A 25579-nucleotide genomic window follows, 5' to 3' on the forward strand; every position below is an offset into this window, starting at 1 on the left:
GGATTTTAATTGCTGGGGATCTTTTATGCAATAATATTGATAGTTTCTTGTTAATGCAGCTATTTCTAAAGTTTAAGTATGCTTTATTATGTGTTAAAAAATTGGTCCTATCCAGAACAAATGACACAGGAGGGTCTTTTATTAGCCCATTTATACAGGTTTTCCATGACTAGTACAACCGATTGATGCAGAATCCTCACTTATGCATCGGTGTATCTATTGGGCAGGACAAAATTACTATTTCATGAATTTTTCATGTGAAGATAAAGTTTAACCTTAAAAACATGTAGTAATTTTGCATCTGGATGAGTATCAATTTACTAATTGTTTTATATTGAAACTGGCATATTTAAGACACTGAAGTGTAAAGGAACATACAACAATTATTACAGACTAAATATGAGTAAGTATGAACCCAATGTTGGTTACAGATACTCTTTCAAAGTTGTGTATTAAATTGTTAAACAAAATGTTCTCTCCAGATGGCAGCTATGTTTTACACAGCACAAATTCAATTTCATTTTTTAAAGGTTCCTAAGGGTTTGACACTCTAATATTTTGAGAATTATTGACACCCCATCTGAACTTTGAAATGATAATGAATTTGCATGAAATAAAATAATGAGTTTTTACCCCTTTTGAGACTCATTGTTGTCATTTATAATGAAGTAACCCAAAGAATATGTTTACAAACATGCCACACTGGACATACAAAGAGCAACCCAACACAATTAACATAGTGTTAATTTTCAAACTGGAGCGTTTTCTTGTTAATTATGCTGGCCTCCAATTAATCCTATTGGCTAAAACGAAAAGACCAGTGAAGAAAAACGTGAGCAAGCACGTCATGATTAAGATGCTAAGATCACATAGATATCTCTTGAACTGGGGTTCATTGGATGTCAGTTGCTTGATTTTGCAGTCAAAAATATCGAGAAACCTGGGTCAGTAAATTTTTTGCTGGGCCAGTAGCTTTACAATCTCACTGGCCCAGAGTAGAAAACAAAAACTTAAGTCAGACCATGATATTGGGGATATTTAGGTGATTTACATTTTATTTTTATACAATCAAAAGAATCAATTGTCACTTGTTTTTGATCAATTAATTTTGCAGCACAACAGAAGGAGCTTTTATATGGTGGTCGTATGACGGCAGTGAAAAAACTCCACAGGTTAGTAAAATATGCAATGTACATGTACCAGAGCTCTCTATATGTGAAAAGATCCTGGGATATCAGTTTAAGTACTTTGACATATGTGATGCGATCTGCTCCATAGGGGCCAAAGGAGGCATATTTTTAAAATTGAGTTACTATTATAATTATTACCTTAAACAAACATTAGGCTATCAGATACTGAAAATACCAAAGGTATGGCATAGTTGGTTTTAAAGTCTGTTTTCTTACGTATTTTATTGTTGCCTTTATCTCAATTTCAAATTTGCCGTCTTTGGCCCCTATGGACCAGATCGCGTCACATATGGGAGTTGTTTCTTATGCCCATCATTTTAGTAGAAAGTATGACTTGAATTAATAATTTGTGATGCTTCTGACAAGGTGTCACAAGAGAGTTCCCAAAATACAATATATCGATATTAATCTGAGATGGTATAAGGCCTGCTGATTACGAGCTGATCAAACTAAGTGTTTATTGCATGGTGGTCCCAATCATTGTAAACAGCAAAACAACACAAAGCGAAGGTATGCCAGCATATTAAACTTCATCTTACAGTTTCTTTTGTGATGAGAAACAGTGATTTTATGTCAATATATAGTTCAATTACATGTTATTAGAGAGTGTGCATGTAGCAGGAATAACACCAACATTTAATCATAAAGCAGTATTAGAAAGTTGTTACTAACTATAGCAGTAAGGTTACAGAATTTTTGTGCATGTCCCGATTTCATGGAAGTCAAATTTGCTGAACCTATCCACAGTGTAAATGGGTGTGGGAAGCTTGGTTACCATAAATTGATGTGTTTTTCTTTCTTTCTTCGGAAATACATTGATTTGGAATGTCAAATTTCAGGATGGTATGAGAAAAATAGGATCTATTAAATGATACCAAAAATCTCATCAACAATGAGGTAAATCAGGGGGATGAGGCTGTCGATCGGGTCAAGGACCTTAAACTTGGCAACAGATACAAGTGAAGGCCATAACGCTGTAAGGTCAATTCAAAAAAAAAAAAAAAAAAAAGGTTTGTCTCAAAGCTCACGATAAATTTAAAAACAAATGCGAAATGCGATTTAAAAAAAAAAAAATTTTATTCCCAACTTTTTCATGGTATGGGGTCATATAGTCGAGCTGTTTACATAAATATTTTGTAAAAATGTAGTTTATAATTTATTAGGTTTTGAAAGCACTTGAAATCGTTAAATTATAGGACGTCATCAAACTTTTGGTTTGTCCTAAGGGTGCTCTGCCCTTAAATGATAATAAGAATGACCTACCCAAGTTGTACATGTAGTATGATCATCAAGATGACTTGTTACTAATGCTAATTTATATAGCAAGTACATTGTAGGCAAACTGTTTCACAGGGAACACTTTATGATTATTTTCAATGTCACACATTTATTCTAATCAGTTTTGTATCTGCAATCCTACAGACGTATCTGCGGCGGCAAAGATGTCAAAGTTGAAATTGCCAGAGGACGACGTAGGGGTGGTGGTGGCGGCAGAAGCCCACCACGTAATAGACGTGATGAGAGTTGCTACGAATGTGGGAAGCGTGGACACTTTGCACGTGACTGTAAACAGAGATCTGGTGATGGAGAAGGATTTAGGGGTGGCAAAGGAAGGCGTGGTCAAGTGGTTACAGGCCCACCAGAGGTAAGGCAATTGAGCACAATTCAAGTTGGTATCTGAGGTAATGGGTTTTTCCATAAGCTATTGAAGTGCATCGAAAAGTGTACAACAAAATGCCCATGGATATATCAACTGAGAATGCTAGAATTATAAAGCAAGTTAAAGTTCAGTATAATTTTTTAAATTGCAATGTATACAAATGTATACTAATTGTCTTAATTATTTGGAAGTCACTACAAGTGGTGAACATTAAACATTTTCCTCCACCTGCCAATTGGGTGAGTAGATCTTTGAACTTCCTTGTTAGAAGACAAGGTTACTACGTTGGTATACATAGTAAAACCTACAAGTAAGGTTCCAAGTAAAGTGTCAAATGCTCAAAATAAATTAAACAACAGTATACATGTATATACTGTCTCAAAGCATTTGTTTTTGTGGGTCATTTTCATAAAATTGTAAAAATATTTCTCCCATTTTGGTTTGGTTCATTTTCATAAAATTGTAAGTTTATTTGCGTCTTTTTCAAGTCAAGTAAAATCCTCTGAAAAAAAAAATTACCATGACTTCCAATTTTGTCTGTCTTGTTAAAATCCAGCATCGAAAATAAAATATTCATGAAATATTCGGCAATACATTACCGTACATGATCCCTTTGTGGCATATGCAGCAAATTATATCTATTTATCATGAATCCGATACAACTATTATTAGTAATTGTGCTAAATAATTTGATATTTTTTATCAGTTGCTATATCTTAAATGTATAGCATTCCTATTGAAAAGTGAAAAGTACAATTACATATACATATTGATTATTATGTATTTAAAAACTATAAATAGCCAGGTGTGTTTTTAAAAATATTTGAAAAATAGGATCTTTTGGTTAAATTTGTAAAAGAAAAGTTTTGTAAGCACATTAACTGCATAAGCATCATGCATTATGATTATAATGCTGTTGATGTAACCTGTTCTTTTCTTTTCTTTAATGTTATCAGAATTCGGTATCAAGAAAACCGCTCCAAACAATTAATAAGACTTCACAATCAAATCATTCCGAAGATCAGCAGAGATTAACAGCCAGTAAGAAGATACATGTAAGTCTGGATGGAAGGATGCAAGATAAGTCTGGCTGGAGACAACCTGCATCAGAAGATGATAGTAGTGATGATGATTGTTTCATTGTTGCTGAAACAAAAGCAAGGAAGCCTTCTGACTCCAGCAGTACCAGTTCCTCTGGTGCTCAAAGTAAGCTATTCGATTTCTACATACATGTACATGTATATCAGCAGTACAGGGGACCTATTCATCAGGCCCAAAGTGTCAGTGGTGTTTTGAGATGATACAAGACAAGACTATAAATTAACATAAGTGAAGGACATAAGCCGGGGACATAAGTTGGGACTGTCTCTGGTACTAAAAGTATACCTGTGTGTAATTCATATTTTCTGATTTGCGCCAATATTCTTATTCTTACGTCCGCAAGTTGCGTAATTGCATGGCGATTTTAATAACAGCTTTTTCATGCACTGTCTGGATGGCCATGTCTATTCCCTATAGAGTGCCAATTAGTAAAGGAGCTATTTCATTATAAATGACACATTCACAGGGGCGTAGCCAGCCCTCTTTGCCAGGGTGGGCAAGGCTCCAAAAATTTCACCCAAGTTAATAATTAAATAGAGCGAAGCGAGCATAACGAGCGGAGCGACCACTGGCGTGGGGTCCAGGGGCCCTCTTTAGGGCCCCTGGTGGGGGTCCAGAGGGCAAAGCCCCCGGAAGCTCATGGGTTTTGGGCATTTTTATACCATCAGGTGAAGCCTCCTTGCATACATTTGTAAAAATTTTGCCATGTAAAAAATGTAAAGTTTTGATTTTAGAATTTTTAATATCTGAAAGGAAACAAAAATGAATTTACAATGTAAGAAGTAGAACAAGAGCTATATAGAAAGTCATGCGAGACATGACACACAAGCCGACATGTTAATGGGTCGAGTTTGAGCAATTTAGAAATTTGACCTTTGACCCCTAAACTTTGACCTTTGGGGTCATAAATATTTTTAATATGTTTAGAATGTTGTAAGAATAATTCCTGTTGAATTTGAGCTCGATTGGACCAATTTCGAAATTTGACCTTTGACCCCTATAACTTGACCCCTGGAATTGCTTCCCCACAATAAAAATGCAAGTTGTTGTTTCTTCCTTCTTTCATTCCCTTTCCCTATTCCTTCCCCCATCCCTCTTAGGCTTCCCTTTTGTTTTTTCATTTCCCTTTTCCCCTTCTTTCTTTTTCCCTTCTTTCCTTTCTTTTTCCCTTCTTTTTCCCTTCTTTTCTTTTTTCTTTCCCCCTTTCCTTTCTCTCTTTTCCTCTTCTCGCTCCAAAATTTCCCCCAGATTTTTCCAGGGCGTGCCCACCCCTAGCTACGCCACTGCACATTCACAAAAATAGCTTTTATCATATCTGGTTGATATAATTAGGGTGATAATGCAGTGTTATTAACTTTATTCTAAGTATGCCACAAACTACAAGCTACTTGAGCATTTTTACAGATTTCTGTCTATATTTTGTATAAAAAATTTGCCAAAAGGTACATTTTTAACCCAATTTTGGAGTCTCATTTCATTTTGCCCATGTATTCTGAATTAATTCTTTGACAAATTAGGCAATGTGCTTGTTGCAATGAAAATATGATATGTGTGGAACATCATGCAAGTTGAATGGTGAAAATTGGTGCAAAAATGTTAAAATTCGGTAGATTCTTGTAAAATTGGCATTTTGCGTTAAATAAAAAAATGAGTGTACGTCCTCTCCAGTACATGCTTCCATTTTTGTTAACATTAAAGAGGAAATATAAACCCTTACTCTACCTGTATAATCTGTGTTATATTACCAATTGATGGGACAGGGCACTGATTTAGGAATTCATTTATTTTACATACAGTAGACCACTTGTTCTTGATACCACAGTTCGCGTTAAAAATGTGTTCTCTTCAGAAATGAAGTTAATTACTAATTGTTGAAATAAGAAGGGTTATAGTATTTAATGTGAAATTTGTAGAGGAAGAGTGGTCTTCCTTCTACCAAGGTGGCACATGATTTGGTATTCATTGCATTTTTGCAACCCTGTATCCACGATTCTGTTTGCAATTTAACACATGTCCTCTCCAGCACAATTATGTCACTTCCATGAATTGTTAAACAAACAGAGCCATCTCTACGTGAAAATTTTGCATTTTGTTGCAAGTTATGCTTACAAACCACTTTAGTGTACAAATTATTGTCCAGTTGTTGAGAACACATATGGTATCATTCTGCCATTAATTGAACTTTGGTTAACTAAAATTGCAATATTCCTAATTTAAGCAGAACATTACCCCTGTTTGTAGTGGATTTTAATTGCTGGGGATCTTTTATGCAATAATATTGATAGTTTCTTGTTAATGCAGCTATTTCTAAAGTTTAAGTATGCTTTATTATGTGTTAAAAAATTGGTCCTATCCAGAACAAATGACACAGGAGGGTCTTTTATTAGCCCATTTATACAGGTTTTCCATGACTAGTACAACCGATTGATGCAGAATCCTCACTTATGCATCGGTGTATCTATTGGGCAGGACAAAATGACTATTTCATGAATTTTTCATGTGAAGATAAAGTTTAACCTTAAAAACATGTAGTAATTTTGCATCTGGATGAGTATCAATTTACTAATTGTTTTATATTGAAACTGGCATATTTAAGACACTGAAGTGTAAAGGAACATACAACAATTATTACCGACTAAATATGAGTAAGTATGAACCCAATGTTGGTTACAGATACTCTTTCAAAGTTGTGTATTAAATTGTTAAACAAAATGTTCTCTCCAGATGGCAGCTATGTTTTACACAGCACAAATTCAATTTCATTTTTTAAAGGTTCCTAAGGGTTTGACACTCTAATATTTTGAGAATTATTGACACCCCATCTGAACTTTGAAATGATAATGAATTTGCATGAAATAAAATAATGAGTTTTTACCCCTTTTGAGACTCATTGTTGTCATTTATAATGAAGTAACCCAAAGAATATGTTTACAAACATGCCACACTGGACATACAAAGAGCAACCCAACACAATTAACATAGTGTTAATTTTCAAACTGGAGCGTTTTCTTGTTAATTATGCTGGCCTCCAATTAATCCTATTGGCTAAAACGAAAAGACCAGTGAAGAAAAACGTGAGCAAGCACGCCATGATTAAGATGCTAAGATCACATAGATATCTCTTGAACTGGGGTTCATTGGATGTCAGTTGCTTGATTTTGCAGTCAAAAATATCGAGAAACCTGGGTCAGTAAATTTTTTGCTGGGCCAGTAGCTTTACAATCTCACTGGCCCAGAGTAGAAAACAAAAACTTAAGTCAGACCATGATATTGGGGATATTTAGGTGATTTACATTTTATTTTTATACAATCAAAAGAATCAATTGTCACTTGTTTTTGATCAATTAATTTTGCAGCACAACAGAAGGAGCTTTTATATGGTGGTCGTATGACGGCAGTGAAAAAACTCCACAGGTTAGTAAAATATGCAATGTACATGTACCAGGGCTCTCTATATGTGAAAAGATCCTGGGATATCAGTTTAAGTACTTTGACATATGTGATGCGATCTGCTCCATAGGGGCCAAAGGAGGCATATTTTTAAAATTGAGTTACTATTATAATTATTACCTTAAACAAACATTAGGCTATCAGATACTGAAAAATACCAAAGGTATGGCATAGTTGGTTTTAAAGTCTGTTTTCACGTATTTTATTGTTGCCTTTATCTCAATTTCAAATTTGCCGCCTTTGGCCCCTATGGACCAGATCGCGTCACATATGGGAGTTGTTTCTTATGCCCATCATTTTAGTAGAAAGTATGACTTGAATTAATAATTTGTGATGCTTCTGACAAGGTGTCACAAGAGAGTTCCCAAAATACAATATATCGATATTAATCTGAGATGGTATAAGGCCTGCTGATTACGAGCTGATCAAACTAAGTGTTTATTGCATGGTGGTCCCAATCATTGTAAACAGCAAAACAACACAAAGCGAAGGTATGCCAGCATATTAAACTTCATCTTACAGTTTCTTTTGTGATGAGAAACAGTGATTTTATGTCAATATATAGTTCAATTACATGTTATTAGAGAGTGTGCATGTAGCAGGAATAACACCAACATTTAATCATAAAGCAGTATTAGAAAGTTGTTACTAACTATAGCAGTAAGGTTACAGAATTTTGTGCATGTCCCGATTTCATGGAAGTCAAATTTGCTGAACCTATCCACAGTGTAAATGGGTGTGGGAAGCTTGGTTACCATAAATTGATGTGTTTTTCTTTCTTTCTTCGGAAATACATTGATTTGGAATGTCAAATTTCAGGATGGTATGAGAAAAATAGGATCTATTAAATGATACCAAAAATCTCATCAACAATGAGGTAAATCAGGGGGATGAGGCTGTCGATCGGGTCAAGGACCTTAAACTTGGCAACAGATACAAGTGAAGGCCATAACGCTGTAAGGTCAATTCAAATAAGGCAAAAAAAAAAGGTTTGTCTCAAAGCTCACGATAAATTTAAAAACAAATGCGAAATGCGATTTAAAAAAAAAAAATTTTTATTCCCAACTTTTTCATGGTATTTTGAGAAAAAAGTCTGATTTTCGCCGATTTTTTATGGAAAAAACTAAAAAAAATTGAAATAAAAAAAATTTCCGCATTTCTTTTTTGTCAAATCGTGTGATTTTACAAACGCGCGCGCAAGCTTTGAGACAAACCTTTTTTTTTTTTGCCTAATGAGAAAATATCAATTCATTTCTAGTGAAGACACAGTATATAGGGAAGGCATTGTAAGACTTATAAGCTGAAATCTATGCTGAAAAAGGAGGGAACGTTTATTGAAAATATATGAAATAAGTTAATGCCACCCTAAAACAAACAAACAACAACAACAAAATGGGGGAAATGAAACCACTGAATGAATGACCCACTATTTGCAACATACATGTACCTGCTTTAAGGGCTGGGGTATGAACGTTTGGACAGTATTTATTGTGGGACATTAGAGCACACCAGACATACCGAATTGCATTCTGAATATGAAGAATGTCCTTCTGATATCAAATAATTTTGATTTTTTGAAATTCGCAATGTAATACACATTTTATGGCAAATCATTAAAAATTGATATTTTGATATTTAACAGTACTCAAGTAAACTTTATAAATCTGATGATTTATACTTAAAGTGTATGTAAGTGGGATGAAAAGCCGATGATCAATTGAAAATTTTGACCTTTCGTATTGAAGATATGAATTTTTTCCCAAAACACGTATTCGGAATGCAATTCGATATGTCTGATGTGCTCTCATGTCCCACAAAAAATACTGTCGAAACCCTCAAAATGCTCATTCCAGATCCCTTAATAAATAAATAAATTTCGGTGTTTTGTATAGCGCCTTTTCCCAGATCTCAGAGGGATCAAAGTGCTGTAATTTCACTGCCATGGTGAATCATCACAATCAGATCGCATCAACTAGGCTGGTTGCAGCCGAACTTGGCGCAAACCTATCCGCACTTAGATTGTAACATCCACCAATTATCTTTGCAGCTCCCCAAATTCCATTGGGTGAAGGAAGTTTTTGATAACCAAACAACTAATCACCGATTTTTGAAAGCAGGAGATCCCGGAGAAAACCTGCGAGAGCGAGCATGGAATCGGGATAAATCAAGTGCACATGAGTCCTTGGGCTGCACCGGGCTTTGAACACGGGAACTCAATGGTGAAAGGCGAGGAAATAACCGCTGCGCCAACTCGCCCAACTCGCCTTGCTTTGTGTTTATCATTTATAACATTTTCTTATTTTTGACTCAGTTCTTCTGAAACAAAGCCACCAGCTGATCAGGAGACCAGAGATCCAGAAGGTCTGATGATATCACTGATGCCTCATCAACAACAGGCTTTGACTTGGCTTATATGGAGGGAACAGCAGCAACTTCCTTGTGGGGGCATTTATGGTAAAAAAATAGTCTGTTCTTTATTGATGGTAGGTCAGTGGTAAAGGCCAATGGCTAATGATCGCAATATTTGTTTTTTTAAACCCAGATTGACTTTGCCTGATATTTTATCTCGTTTAGTTAGATGCTATATATAGTGGGGTCTGGGGATAATCACAATTCAAGGCCTATTGAGAAGTTGTAATTTTCTGACCATCGGCAAAAAGAAAATTGTTGTGTTGCCCTTAAATGGGAAAAATCAGGATGTTTTTTAAAGGGGCATTTCGTGATCCACAGCCTCATCCCCCCACTTTTCTCAAAAAAAGTTGAGATTTTTATATCGCTGGAAACCTCTGGCTACATCATGTTTATGTACAAAATATCTCTTGCAGATTAATTCGTTTAGCTAAGATATCGTGAAATTTGAATTTCGTTCTGGTGCACCAGAACGAAATTACAACGCATTGTCTATGGAGCAGTGTAATAATACACATAATCATGCATAACTCGCAAACGCAAAATCGGAATCAACTGAAATTTTGGGAATAGGCTTTTTTCGTGGATATGTACTGAAATATGTCATAAAAAGAGGATGCTAGGATCACGAAATCCTCCTTTAACCTTCAGTTTTTGAAAATCCCCAAAATATTAAATATTCCATGAGGAACAATTGGCAATTTTGACACTGGATAATTGTTAGATAATCAATTTAAGACTAGTCTTTCAATAAAACATGTATTAAGTGGAAAACACTGAGACTTTAAACATGTAAAAATCATCATTCAAAAAAAAAATTGCAACCTTGATTTTTCAGGATTTAGAGTCGGTCGTTGAGAGCAATACAACAATTGTTTTTTCCCTTGGCCTTATTGATTTAATGTTGTTATTTTCAAGTGAACGACACCAATTAAATGTAACTTGACTCTGTTATTAACATTCAATGTGCTATTTAAGGTATCATATCTTTTAGAGAAGGCATTATACACGAAATGATTCAAAACTGGAGAGGATGAACGGCATGGGCAGTAAATTTTAGCATGGATATTGCATTTCTAGCTGTGGTGGGAAGTTTTGATGACCTGGAATACAAGTTTTTTCAAGAGACACTTTAGTTTGATGCTGTTTCACAAAACCTAATCCATGTCAATGAGCCATCTAAGGCCTAAAAAAAGATTGTATTGCCCTTTCTGACCGACCCTAAAATCCGAAAAAATGATACGTTTTTTTTCCTTCCATATTTGAATTTTCATACAGTTGGTATAAAATTCACAGAATGTTTTGCCTCTTTGTATTTTGTATGGCACAGCTCTGATACGTTAAAAAAACCCAAGCCTGACAGAACCTTATAGATCATTGTTTACCATGGTATTTTGTGGTGAACTTGCATTTTTAAATGTTGTATGTGGCAAAATATTTTAAAAAAAAGTAAACCAACCGACTGATGACCCTGACTTTGGGGCTTTAAGGGCAAAACAAATTTTTAGGCCTAATTTACTCTGAAGAAATGTCACCATTTTGCATTTACCTAAAAAAACCAAAATTCTGAATAGTTACAGGAATAAGGGAACTTACATTTTCAAATTTGAAGAATATTTTGTTATTGTTTTCTTCCTCAGCTGATGACATGGGGTTAGGAAAGACCTTGACCATGATATCATTGGTCAAGAAACAAAGGGAATTAAACCAGCTGACGGAACAAGACAAAGAACATGATAACAAGGAGAACAAACAAGATGATAAGGATAAGGAAAAAGATCAAGGTGAGTAGCTTCTTGTTTGGATTGACCAGATAGACAGTCTATTATGTGCATGGATTAAGGTGTTATGGGAGGGATTGGGTGCTAAAAAAGCAATTTTTGGAATTTCTCTTAGGATATTAAACTTTCAGCTTGTGTTTTTACTTTATTTTATACAAATCGAACATAGCGTTCAAAAGTTGTGGGTGAAAAACTTTCAACCGATGACGCGAACAACTGTCAGAATGAGCATTTTTCCTATATTAACATATGCATTATATTACTCATGTATTCTATTGCTTTCAAACAGTGTTATTTAAGTAATCAACTAATAGAAATTAATTACAGGCCAAAATACATCAATGGCACAGAACAAATTGCTGCATATATAAAATTCAAGTGATATGACAGTAAAAATAACTATTTCTTATCATAATATTATGCTAATTAGCTAATTAATATTCATATTTCAATGTTATAACTTTAAAGTAGATGTGGAGGCAAATGTACCCCCCTGCAGAGCTCAAAATTGGCAGAAATACTCTCTAAACCATAAGCTAGAGCATGGCCTTGGTTTGAAATTCACAAAGTCTTTGCTTTTTTCAGCAGGACAGAAGATACATGTGGTACAAAATCAGTATAATGCCTGGTATTATCCCCCCCCCCTTAACCTGTTGTGTTTTTTAAACCAAGACCAAGCTCTAGATCTTTTCAAAAGCTTTCATTTGACACCTCAACCAACTTCATACGATATTTTATTGTCGAGCTATATTTTTTTTAATATTAAGCAATTTGGGCTAATTAAATATGCTAATTAGCTAATTAAGATGCATTGCATAATTTGTTTTTTCTTAACATTTTTACTTACGTTAAGACATACTTGTTATATATACCAAATATGGATTTACTGTGATAATTATAGAGAAAAAATCTCAATCCCTCCCATAACACCTTAAATTAGAAAGGTGGGTAGATTTGCATCAATCAAGATTTGTTTCATGCTAAGCTCACAGCTTATTGGACTGGCAAGTTCACAGTTTGATTATAAAACTGTTGTTGAGGGGATGGGGGGAAAAACTGTTTTACAGGCCCGACTGACCCATATTTTTGGATTTGGGATTTTTGCTAAAATCACGTAAAATCAGATATTTTGAAAATGTTTTGAAAAATCATATTTTTTGCCAGTTTTTTGAAGATTTCTGTGATATTTTAGGGTAATTTTAGCCCAACCAATCAACCCTACTTGAATAGTCAGCCCGTAAAAAACAGGGTTCGATTATTGCCGGCAAAAACCTGTTTTTGCCGGAAAAGTGGCAGTTTTTGCCTGGTTTAAACCGGCAAAAATGGCAAAAACTGGCAAAAACTCACATATAGTCAGTCAAGTATTAAAAAGTAACACAGAAACCTCATAAACATTAAGGAGGCACACAGGATCACTAATTATCCATTATTATTCACCTCATAACTCGAAAACTATTTATGTAAAGTATATAAAAGTATACATTTTTTTGAACGGAAATGAGCTCATAAATCCATTTAAAATGACAGTTTTGGGTCAAAAAGTACAATTTTCGAGAAAATCCCAAAAAACGGCTTTTTTGACCAAAAATTTTTGGTCCGCCATAAAAAAATTATTTGAAAATCAAAAACTGTAAAACATAAATTTTATTAATTTAGACAAATAAATCTAGAAAGTGTTTTTTTATTTTTTCGAAATTTTGCTTAGTTTTTAAAATATAGGCAAAAAATCAGTAAAAACGTGTGACCCGTGTTCAAATTTTTGAATCATGGGTGATAAAAAAGTTCTAGGCCCTAATTTAAAAAATGAAAAACACTATCTAGATTTTGGCCATATCTAAACGTTTGACTTAAAAACTTACCTCAGTGATGCTTCATTTAGACGCTATGGCGGACCAAAAATGGTTAAAAGTGGTCAAAAGTGAACTTGCCGAAAATCGCGATTTAGAAAAACACAGCGGATTTTAGGTCCATTTTTGAAGATTATTCCATAAATATATAATCCGGTGACTTGTGACGTTTGGTCAAGTTAGAAAATGAGAAGGGGCGTCCAACTGCAGCAGCTTGGCATTTTTTTGGTGATTTAGAAGGTAAAGTATACAATATGACAAAATTATCCGTGCACATTCGGCAGATGTTTATCCACATGGTGTAGCCATTTTATTTACTGCAGTCTTGTTTCCATGGTGCAGCAGAGCTTCCGCAAGGTCGCGGCGTCAAGCGTCGGCGTTTGAGGAGCAACATGGCGCGCGGACAGACAGACAGGTTACGCGAATAAGTTGCACAGTGCATGGCCGTGTTGCCGTGAACGAAACCATGATTATTTAAGCACAATTTTGTCCTGTTCCGTATAAAAAGATCATGCTCTGTATTAAAATTTGCGGACATCAGAACATTAAAATTAGCATAGAATAACTGACAAGCAATTATTTTAGCAGATAATCAGGAAGTTTTATGAAATGAAGAATAAATTGAGACATAATCATGATAGGGCCTAATTGCGATTTCTGTTTTGTACTAATTTTCATAATTTTGCTTTAAAAATGCAATCTTCAATCTTCAATTGTTTTTAATTTATCGTTTTTGGTGATTTTCTTTCTTTTAAATTTTTTTTTATGGTGTTGACAAATATTGCATTTTTATGTTCATTGTCCTTTTCTGAACAGCAAACATGATGTTTTTACTACTCGTTGCTTTTTAGTTGGTGCTTGAGAGGCACCACAGCGGCCCGTCCGCGCCAACGATAGGCATTTTAACGCCCGTTATAGCTAGGCCTACACCACAGGAATCCCAAGTAAAATAAGATTCTGATGTGTCGCATTACTCAATATTCCGTTTTTGTTATTGTAATTGTTTGTTGTTATCATATTTTATTTTTAACTTTTACGGAATATCAAACACGTACAAAAGTCATAGGCCTATTAGGCCTATAGGCCTAAAGCCACAATAAAGTTGTAATTTATTTTGTACCGCATAAAAAGTGAATAAAACTACAACAACAAAACTTTAAAAAAGTGTGTCTGTTGTTGTTTTCAATCAAATAAACGTGTAAAAAGTGGGGTAAAAGTTGTAATATGTCTTGAATAAACTTCTTGTAAAACGGACAAAAAGTAGGCCTAGGCCTAGGCCTATATATATGTTAAACGGGCAAAACACGGAGAGGTCACAAGAAAACTGAAAAACACGGAAATTTACATAGCCTAACAAAACCGAATTTCAAAAGTAGAAAACGGAACACTTATGGCTTTAAATTAGATTGTGGTTTATGTAGTAGGCCTACCGTATATAGGCATCATGCTATAAAGAGCGTTTTAAAACACTGCATGAAATTCACGAAAAAATGCTTTAAAGCAGTTTACCTTTTAAAGTAGGCCTATGCAGAAAACATTATAAACGTGAAAGTTGAAAGCCAGACAAACATTGCAAATAAAAAGGCACTCGGCCAAAACATTCGCAAAAAGTGTTGTAAAACCAAAAGCTTTTATCGCAATCATGGTATATAGTAGACCTAATAGGCCTACTAATGGAAATGTAGTTAAAATGGGTTATGAAAAAAGCGTGAATTTGCGTTTTCGATTATATTTCTCGTTTGAAATTATTATTTAGCATTAAAACATTCATGAAAATGCTTTCATAAACGTGTGCTCGCTGTGCCGATTTCAAATATCGACATTTTTGACTTAGAGTTGTAGGCCTATGCCTTGATGGTCGATATAATATATTGAAATGTCAACGTTTTTGACATTGCGTTAACGGTCAATCAGTTTCATATTTGCCAACCTCACAATCAAGATAATTTTGCCACTTTTTTTAGCACGTAGTGTCCGGAGGAAAATAAAATGAAAATCAACTGAAATAATACATTTGAACCAAACTTGAGTGTGTCAAATGAATAATAGAAATGTTCACATATTATTAGGGTCAGTTGGCTTTGAAACGTTCATAGGCGTAAATTTATTTTGTATTAATTAGGCCTATTATAGTATATTATCCAACTAATTTAGTGTACTTGTTTAGAATGCTATCTTACAAAGTGCATTGTGTTTTAATTTATTATACTGTAGGCCCTATTATTCATTTTCTTTTATTATTGTTGCAATGTAAGATGGAAAAAACATATGTGAATAAATATTGAATTTAATTGAATTGCGTCCTCTTTTTATGAAATTTTTCAATAGATATAATATTCACGAAAAAGTTTCACGATATTTTTGCTAAACGAATTAATCTGCAAGAAAGTTTGTTTACAGAAACATTTTGCAGCCAGAGGGTTTCCATTGTTATAAAAAAATCTCAACTTTTTTTTTTTTTTTTGAGAAAAGGGAGGGGAGGGGGTGATGCTGTTGCTGTGGATCACGAAATAACCTTTTACGCAAACTCTTTCTTGTATTGATTTCAGGGAAGGCAATTGGAGAAGAGGATGACAATGTCCCACTTTCCCACATACAGAAATCTCAGATAAGGACGGACGATGATGATGACAATGTCCCACTTTCCCACATACAGAAACAGATGGCAAAGACTGGTGAACAAATAGGTAAACTTTATGTTGCATTCTCAAAATTGTGAAAAACTTCAAACATGAACACGGTAAAAAAGAAATATTTGGATTACAACAAAATGAAACCTATATCTGCTTATGTGATATCTCTTCTTAGTTGATATCCTTTAAACCATGTAACATTACGGATGTTCAGTCAAAGAAGGCATTAAACGGGCATGAGATTAATCCCGGAATTCCCTTTTTCCCCTTTTTTGTGGTCTTTGGGTTCACTGTAAATTTGAATTAAATGGGTCTGTAAAGGGTCGAGAAAGTTTTATTGACATTTGTAACACGTGGTCAGAGGCTCTCAGAAAATGTGTGTTTTCCCCATATTTTTTTACATATTAAGTAGGCCTAACCCAGCAAATACAAAAACCCTATATTGGCCTAAATGTACACAGAAATTTCCGATGATAAATTAAATGAATTGTTTAGTGTTGTGCTTGTAAATTACAAATGATTTTTCGATCAATTTATGCTTATAAGCATGTATTTTATGCAAAGCACTATTAATTTTCATAAATGATAATGTATTGAGATGCATGGTATAATTATATTCGGAATTTTTAGAATACTATATACAAGTCATGAAATAGGCCTAAATGTACACTTCATTTCCGATGATAAATTAAATGATTTTTTGTAGTTTTGTGCTTGCGTGGTAATTACCTATCATTTATGGTTATCATTGATCATTTGTATTGCAATAGGCCTACATATAAAAAATAACGAAATGTTTTATATTTGGAGTTAAAATCAGACTGTAACATAATAAATTATTGATTTATAGAATATGACTAATATTTTAGTCTCTCATAATGACAAAAATCTTACAAAAAGTTTTGTAGAGACAGGTTAAAGCGTTGAATAATGTGATTTTTAATGAAATTACGATTTCAAAAATAGCATTATCTTGAAAGAGGGTTATAGCTTTTCCTTTTAGGCACAAGCCCATTATAAGCGACGTTGTTTTAGATGTTTTGTATTAATAATGAAAATAATCAGAATTGTAGTTGTAGATGTTTTGTATGAAAATAAAACATTAATTTCGGGCGTTAATAAACTGATGTTTGTATTTGACCCTATTTTACCCGTGCTTCTGAGTATTACCATGCATAACACGGAGTATTCCGTAGTATTTGTCAGCCGTGCATGCCGATCACCAGAAAGTGCCGTTTCACATAGTGACGTATTTGCGTCGTATTCTTTAAACGCGAAGAAATGCATGAAATGCCCCGTTTCACATACTGACGTATTTGCGTCGTATCTTTCAACCACAAAGAAGTGCATGAGATGTCCGTTTCACATACTGACGTATTCTATTTTTTTATGATTTTATACTATTAAGAGACAAAATATTAACTAAAACGCGATATAAATATGAACTTTGATATATTCTTCACATTTTGAATAACATTTTGTGGCACTGATATGTTTCAATCAAACATACAAGGACAATACATTGCATAAAAATTTCAAAGCCGGTTTTCTCGAAATACGCATTTTGCAAATACGTCAGTATGTGATGCGGCCGACGAGTTAAATAGAACCTAACAGTCTTATGCAGCTATTGATTTTATCTTGTTTGCACAAGTACTTATATGTTAGTGTAATTTCTATTGTCCTCCCCTACCATGCATGCACACACATTTTGTGCAGATGAAAAACTGACAAAAAGTTTTAAATTCCATTATTTCCTTCTGTTTTATGTGAGCTATTGCCAAGAAAATTATAGAATATTTTTCTGAATACCTGTTGTCTATGATTATGTATTTTATTTATCATTAGAGGTAAAATATCTCAATAAAACAAGCGCTTAAACTGCACCGGAAGTCTCTGAAATTGAAGCTACTTTGTGTACAGTTCAATGGAAATTTATTGGAAGTCGGCAACTCAATATCTGGGTGAAAATGAAACAGAGGTGCTGATTGGAAGTTGGAAATTACGGTAGTAAAGTTCAGCCAATCAACACAAAGTTAATATAGAATTGTTCAGCACAAGACAAGGTTGTCAGTGGACTTTCTGTAATTTTCATAGCTTATGTGGTTTGCGGTTATGATGCTTGGTAAACTACGAGTGCAAAATTACATGAAAATTCTCAAAATAGCAGTGTGAAATGTCATCATACTGCACTGTTATACTTTGTTCATCACTCATTTTACGGTTTTAATTTATTTAATAAAAATATGATTTATATATGATAATTTAAAGCAAAATCTAAGCTTTCTAAAGCTGTTTCTGTAAGCTGAATATGTTACTTATAACTCAAACGCTGATCGTTGGAAGAAAAAATTGCTCATTACGGCCTATCTCTCACTACACAACTTTTGTGCATTCAGCCTTGCAGAGTGACTTGATGCTTATATGGACACAAGAAATTCATATGGGGCATGTAAATGTAATGTCACAACATAAGCAAGTATTTGCAACTCATTTACCAATAAGGAATTGCCAAATTCTTATCTTTGCTTTCCTTGTTGATCATTAGTTTTAATAGTTGCTAGAGCTTTAGACCTGTAAACCAAAGGTCCATGTTTTTAAATCTTGAATGATCAATGGAAAGGAATCTTTTATTCATACTATGTGGTGATGAAATTGATGTTACATGTTAGTCTTTTTTTTTTCTCTCCCTTTACTTCAGCATTTATCAAGTCAAAATGCACACTAGTCATCTGCAATACAGAATTCCTCCTGCTGCAGTGGATGGGAGAGATTGAGACGAGATGTAAACCAAAGGATATATCCATGTATCAATACCATGGCCCCAAAAGAGAACAGGATCCAAAGAAACTAGCTTCCTATGATATGGTCTTCACTACGTACAACATTGTTGGCAAAGAGTGTGCAGAAGATAAAGGGGACCAGCCAGCAAAGGTATGTATATCTGGTCATATAATGATATTATTTTCTTTCTGTCTGTGTGTCTGCCTGTTATGCTGTCTGTCTGTTTCTTTCTTGCTTGCCCTATTTTCGTTTAAGTGTCTTTTGTTTTGTTCTTGTTCTCTTTCTCTCTCAACTAGTCTCTCTGCTTCATTTCATTCTCTGCCAAATCTGCATAATTAAAATGTGCACCTTTTGAATGGCACACTTAATATCACATTGTTTTAACTCAAGGTATGTGCACAATTAATGTTTTTAAATTTTGCAGGGTTCAAAAATTGTTGCGGATATACTATCAGCAGTGTGCTAAAGGTTATGCACTGCATAAAACATGCCAATCTGATAAAAAGAACCCTGCAGATAATAAACACATCACATAAAGTAATTACCACCTTCATTACGAGATAAGGCGAAAAAAAAAGGTTTGTCTCAAAGCTCACGAGTGGTTTGAAAACAAATGCGAAATGCGATTTTTTTTTTTTTTTTAATTCTCGACTTGGTATTTTTATGGTATTTTGAGAAAAAAAATCTGATTTTCGCAGAATTTTCCCGGAAAAAACTAAAAATTATTTTTTTTTGAAATAAAAAAAATTCTGCATTTTTTTAAAATCGCGCGATTTTACAAATGCTTGCGCATAAGCTTTGAGACAAACCTTTTGGGGGGGGGCCTAATAACTCAAAAACTATGCATCAAAATTTTAAAACTGAAAAACAAATTCAGTTGATGGCCTCATGTTTGTCTCAATGGCTCAAAATGTGTTGTTAAAGTGACCCTTCAAAAGAAAAAGATTCAGATTCAAAAGTTGCATCTTAACCCATGGATTGAAAATGTTGCTTTTGTTGTTGGAGTACCTGGTTGTCACTGGTCACCACAGGCATCCTTGACCAGTCATGTACAGAGAATGTAATGGTACAATGACTTGAGAAGGTTTTTAGTGTAACTTTTGAATCTGCATTTTTTTGCAATCAAGGAGTCACCATGGCAACACATTTTGAGATATCAAGACAAGTGCGGTATCAAAATTTGCAGAACTAAAATGGGTATCTTTATGCTATTTCAATTTTAAATGTGATGCATAGATTTTGAGGTATTGTCTCATAATAAAGGGGTGATTACTGTTTGCTATGATATTTTAACCTGAGTAAAAGGTAAATGTGGCTGTGGTATTTAAAATGTATTTAAATATTTACAAAGTAATAATTAACAATCTTAGAGAGGTTAGACATCTTGAAACATTGTCATTTCTTGATCAGGATGCCACCTGTACAACATCACAACCAACCTTACTCCAGATTGATTGGGAACGAATCATCTTAGATGGCGCACACAGCATCAAGGATCACAAGAGTCGGAAAGCCCGCTCTGTGTGTCGACTCAGGGCCAAGTCTAGATGGGCAGTTACTGGCACACCTATTCAGAACAATCTCTCAGATATGTTCTCATTATTAAGGTATGTACAACCCAATCAAACAATATGACAAAGATAGCAAATAAAGTAAATTTCCATGTGTTACATTTTGGTCTAAAATGATCAATGATTCACAATGTTGTGGTCTTAAATGAAAAAACCAAGGATTTGATTGATTAATCTGTTCATAAATCAGAAGTATTATTTGTAATATATAATATATATTTATTTGTATCCACGGCCATTGAAATGTGCATTTCTGAAGATCGTTAGACTCATTTTCCAGTCGTTTTATTGTGACACATAATTTGCTATCAGAGGTACACGGACACATTTTTGGTAAAAGTGGAAATTGAAATCAGTCAGAAAAATTAAAAAAGCGGATTTCCGCTATTTGAGAGATTTTGAAAAAATCAGAATTCCGCCAAAAATCTGAGATTTCACAGGCCTGAAAAATACTGTAGATAGAGATATTTAACGATTTCTTCAATTATCTGTGATTCCTCTTTTGTAGGTTCCTGAGATGCTCATCACCATTTAATAAGTACGAAGAGTGGACGGAACAAATAGACAATAACACACGTTAGTTGTAATTATTTTGTATGGTATAAGGCCAAAAAAAAAAATTGTTGTGTTGCCCTCAACCGTCCGACCCTAAATCCTGAAAAATCAGGGTCGCGTTTTGTTTTATTTTTTTTGAATGATGATTTTTACAGATTTGTTCAAAAAATCAATGTTTTTCACTTATAATTAATATTTTATTGAAAGACTAGTCTTTAATTGATGTCTAACAGGTATCCAGAAGTCAAAATTGACAAATGTCCCCTAATTGAAGAAGCATTATTTAATATTTGAGGGGATTTTTAAAAACTGAAGGCTTAAAAAAAAAAAAAAAAAAAAATCCGACGGTCCGATCAAACTTTCCCATTTTCCCACTTGAGGGCAACACAACAATATATTTTTTTTGTGCTTAATATGGCACAAGGTCCCTAATTTCAACCCATACATGACACATTTACACACTATTGACTTTGAAAAAACAAATTCTGAATTTAGATTAGAAGTTAAGAATTCCACAATGCCCCATTATGATACATTATAAACTTGGAGAAATGAACCTTGAGAATATGTACTGTCTCTGTGTTGAATGTTAATCGGTCAGTCTCATGAAGCTTGCAGTAAGTTTTTATAGAAAGAGTTAGGTATAACTTGTGGTTCTGATTGGATGTTGAAAGCACTCTGTCCTTTGGAGGGGGTGTGCTGTTATCATTCTTCTTTTTAATGAATATGTTGGTATATATGTTGTGTAAGAGTGGATGCATATGAAGTGTGGTCGTTAGCGTGTGGTGATGGTGGTGGTAGATTGCAGTACCATTAAAATGCACTAGAAACAGCATTTGCAGTTGCAGGTGTTCATGTTCATGGTCAGCCCTTTGAAACTCAAATGTTTATGTCTGCAGAAATAAGGTGAATAAAACTCAAGTGTGTATTTTTGTACACATTCGTTGGTGGTTATGTGTGTGAACATATTTCATGATTGTTACAGTATTAAGTACAATATCAGGCCTCTTTGCAATATCATTTATGCTATGTTTTACAACTAACAAATTGTCTAAAATCCTTCAATAAGCAAGGTGAATGAGAAATAATCAAAAATGTAATTACGTCATAAATTTATTCTCAAGCATTTATTTTAACTTATCTTTCACTCTTAGTAAAAGGCAGAGAGAAGCTGAACATGTTGGTGAATGATTTGCTTCTGAGGAGAACCAAGAACCAGGAAGGGACCAATGGCAAACCATTGGTAAGTGACTAAATGGAATAGGTTGAAAAACGTGCACATAGGATAAGATGTTAAAGATGCATTTCATTCTTCTTATTTGTAATAATTAAGTTGGATATCCCTGAAATGGCTAAATAAAATACTATAAGCTTCTATAATTTTATTCAACAATATGAATGTGTCATAGTATAATCATGAATATATTTCTTAAATGAAGTGTAAGATCAGCTTTGATTGGAGTTTTGGCATATCGGAAATCTGATATTGTGTAAATAATTGTAGGAAATCATGAAAGCTGACTTAGCTGGACATTATAATGTTCCATTTTTCACTACCAAGATGATGAGTTTGAATATTCCTTTTCTCTGTTTTCTGTGTGTTTGTCTCCCCTGAACTATCAGTGAGAGACTGTTAGTGTAATTGACCTCAGGGATTTAAAAAAATCATATCATAAGTAACATGTTGTAACGTTATGAATAGTCTGTGCTTCTACTAAACACATTACAAGAAATAAGTCCCCCTCTCAAAATTACGTCATAACATCGTAGAATAAAACTTTGTACCAATAAAACTGAGAAATAATTATATGACTGTTTGCTAAGTGTTGTGTGAAAATGAAAGATGTCAATGACTTCATGGCTGAATGAGCCCAAATTAAAGACTGCCCGTTCCAAAAGTCACAAAGTAGGCCTATTCTTGTTAACTGCAAGGTGTATTGGGACAAGGAATGAGACTGACCATCTTACCACTCACTGTGCTGAGCTCTGCATCAAGATGGGGATTTGCATGGCTGAATGATCAAGAATGTTCACTTGGTGAGGATTTTAAACTGCACCCAACCACAGTCCACATGGGTTTTGCATTAGTGACAAGCCATGAATCAACTTTTGTGGCCTACTTTGTGACTTTTGAAAAGGGCAGTTTTTGTCTTCAATATTGGCTCATTCAGCCCTGAAGTCATGGACATATTTCATTTTCACACAGCATTTAGTAAACAGTCATATAGGGCCTAATTATTTCAAAGTTAGTTTTATTGGTACAAAACAAAACCTTACAATGCTATGACGAAATATTGGGAGGGGGACTTATTTTTGTTGATGTGTTTATATTGATGATGTGTTGCGGTTAAAAATCCCAACATAGAAATAGAACTTAACAATGCATCGTAACTTTAGATTTTCAGACTTATGATACATGTATGTCGAAAAGACATGCCTATACGCTGGCGAAGTTACGTAATAATCGGATTAACTACCATAGCAATAGGTACAAACAATTTTTGATTATTTCGCGCTGCACTACTACGTTCATGTGGTACCTCTGCATTGAACCATAGATGTCAAAGAAATGCTAATCACTTGCACCTATAAGATTAGTCTCTTTGAAAAGAGCGGTATTGTATTCAATCTATTATATGATTGACGACAGGTGATGAGTGCAACCTGCTTGTAGTGCAGCGCGGTATATTCAAAATTGTTTGTACCTATTGCTATGGTACTTAATCCAATTAATTACGTAACTTCGCCAGCGTATACAATTGAATACCAAATCACATTTGTTCACCGCTTGATACAGGGTGTCCCAGAATGATCTATACCGTGTTTGAAAAAAATATTAAGAATATAAAATCAACAGTGTATTTGATTTTGATATGTGCCATACAATGCACACCTACTAACACTGTGACTTTCATTGTTTTTTTTAGCCTGATTCGTTTTGGCGTGACATTGTTATTATTGAAAATGGACGAGAACTTCATGTGTGTAATTTACAGCGCAAAGGCCTCATATAACACATGGATGCTTTATCAGTCACCATTGCCCAGCCATACTGTGCAATATATTGGAGAAACCATACACTCTTTTTATAGGAAATACACCAAATTTGGCACAGATGTAAAGCTTACAATGCTGAATAATTCTTGATATTTTACAAGATTTCAATATGAGTTCAGATAATTGGGTTGAAAAACATACTTTTATGTGATTTTTACCACAATTTTAATCCAAATATGTCATTTTTACAGAGGATATAACTACCTCAATGAAACATTGCAGCAAATTTAATGTTCACCTTTACGGAGTAGCTGCAGGTTTGCCAATATTTAATATACTGTAGACATAAATTGTTTTCCCCCTCAGGTCAGTCTACCAGCGAAAATACACCACACTCATAACCTGAAGTTATCACCAAAAGAAAGAACAGTGTATAAAGAACTGTCAACCCAGTACAAGTAAGTGATTTATTCTCTCACCCTACTTCACTCTTATATTTGGGATCTGCTGATCATGATGATATTAATGGGCTGTTCCATTTGAAATCCATACACCCCTATGGAAAACATGACCTTAATCTTCCACACAGGGAGTGTGGATTTCAAATGGACGGTAATTACCTGAATGTGTGACTCCATTTGAAATCTACACTCACTGTGTGGAAGATTAAGGTCATGTATTCCATAGGGGTGTATGGATTTCAACTGGAATAGCCTAATGATTTTACAGGTGTGTCATGTTAGGAAAAAATAGTACGCCTCATAGCGTTTGAAGATTGTAAAATCTAATGCAGAATGCAGTTTCTTTTTTCCTCTCCCCCCCCCCCCCACTTGAACTGGGTAAAAATAAACTTGAGATGCATGAAACTGGCTGTCAAAACCTACATTCTTATACAAATGCAGTGGAGTTAAGGTTACTGCCTCTTTTGAGGTTTTGAGCAAAAAAATTGGATGATTTTGCCACATTAAGTATCAAATTTGGCCCAGAAATAATCATCGGAAAAATAAAAGTTATACCTCATCTTAAAGGTAAAGGTTTATATATTATTATTTTTCCATTGCTATTTTAATTTTCAGACTCTGATTGGGACTGGGAGTGAATGAACTGGGTCATTGATTATAGCACTCGCTATTTTTTTTTGGACCAGTCATTTCATCAATTTTCCTCATTCCGATTTCTAAACCAAATTGTAGTCATCTATAAAACATCCCATAATAACATTCTTGCTATTCAGTTTTGATATCTCTACTTCAGAAATAAAATTACAAGTTGTAGAAAACCTAAATTTAAGACTGAAATTTGTATTTTTAAAAAAATTTCTTAATGAGTCTAGCTTTCATAGCTTGTTTAATTATTTTCAAAAAATTAACTTTGCAAGATATGGTGCATATCTTCGCTACATGTGCATACTCGAATTTGGGGATTACGATCAGCCAATTTGAAATATCAATTTTTTAGACGGTATGGTCAACACTTTTAAGCTTTTACACGATTCAGAGATATGGTCAATCGCGTAACATTTCTTTCAATTCTATGTTACTTATTTGACAAAGTGTCAAACGAAATTCACCCTCATAAGCCACGACAAGACCCGGTTGCTT

The 25579-nt window shown here is 34.2% G+C and overlaps 1 protein-coding gene across 2 annotated transcripts in view; it reads left to right on the forward strand.

Moving 5' to 3' along the window:
- LOC140141234 (transcription termination factor 2-like) overlaps positions 1-25579 on the forward strand; it is a 77698-nt gene that overhangs the window by 19984 nt on the left and 32135 nt on the right. The window contains exons 5-16 of one of the 2 annotated variants that reach the window (XM_072163038.1): positions 1115-1172; positions 2613-2835; positions 3807-4056; positions 7308-7365; positions 9713-9855; positions 11451-11594; positions 15988-16125; positions 18773-19005; positions 20266-20462; positions 20935-21002; positions 22136-22224; positions 24345-24436. In XM_072163038.1, coding sequence (XP_072019139.1) covers positions 1115-1172; positions 2613-2835; positions 3807-4056; positions 7308-7365; positions 9713-9855; positions 11451-11594; positions 15988-16125; positions 18773-19005; positions 20266-20462; positions 20935-21002; positions 22136-22224; positions 24345-24436 — 1693 coding nt within the window. The remainder of the gene's footprint in view (positions 1-1114; positions 1173-2612; positions 2836-3806; positions 4057-7307; positions 7366-9712; positions 9856-11450; positions 11595-15987; positions 16126-18772; positions 19006-20265; positions 20463-20934; positions 21003-22135; positions 22225-24344; positions 24437-25579) is intronic. The other variant, XM_072163039.1, reaches the window with a different exon arrangement.

This window comes from Amphiura filiformis, chromosome 19 (assembly GCF_039555335.1).
Source record: "Amphiura filiformis chromosome 19, Afil_fr2py, whole genome shotgun sequence".
Classification (NCBI taxonomy): Eukaryota; Metazoa; Echinodermata; class Ophiuroidea; order Amphilepidida; family Amphiuridae; genus Amphiura; species Amphiura filiformis.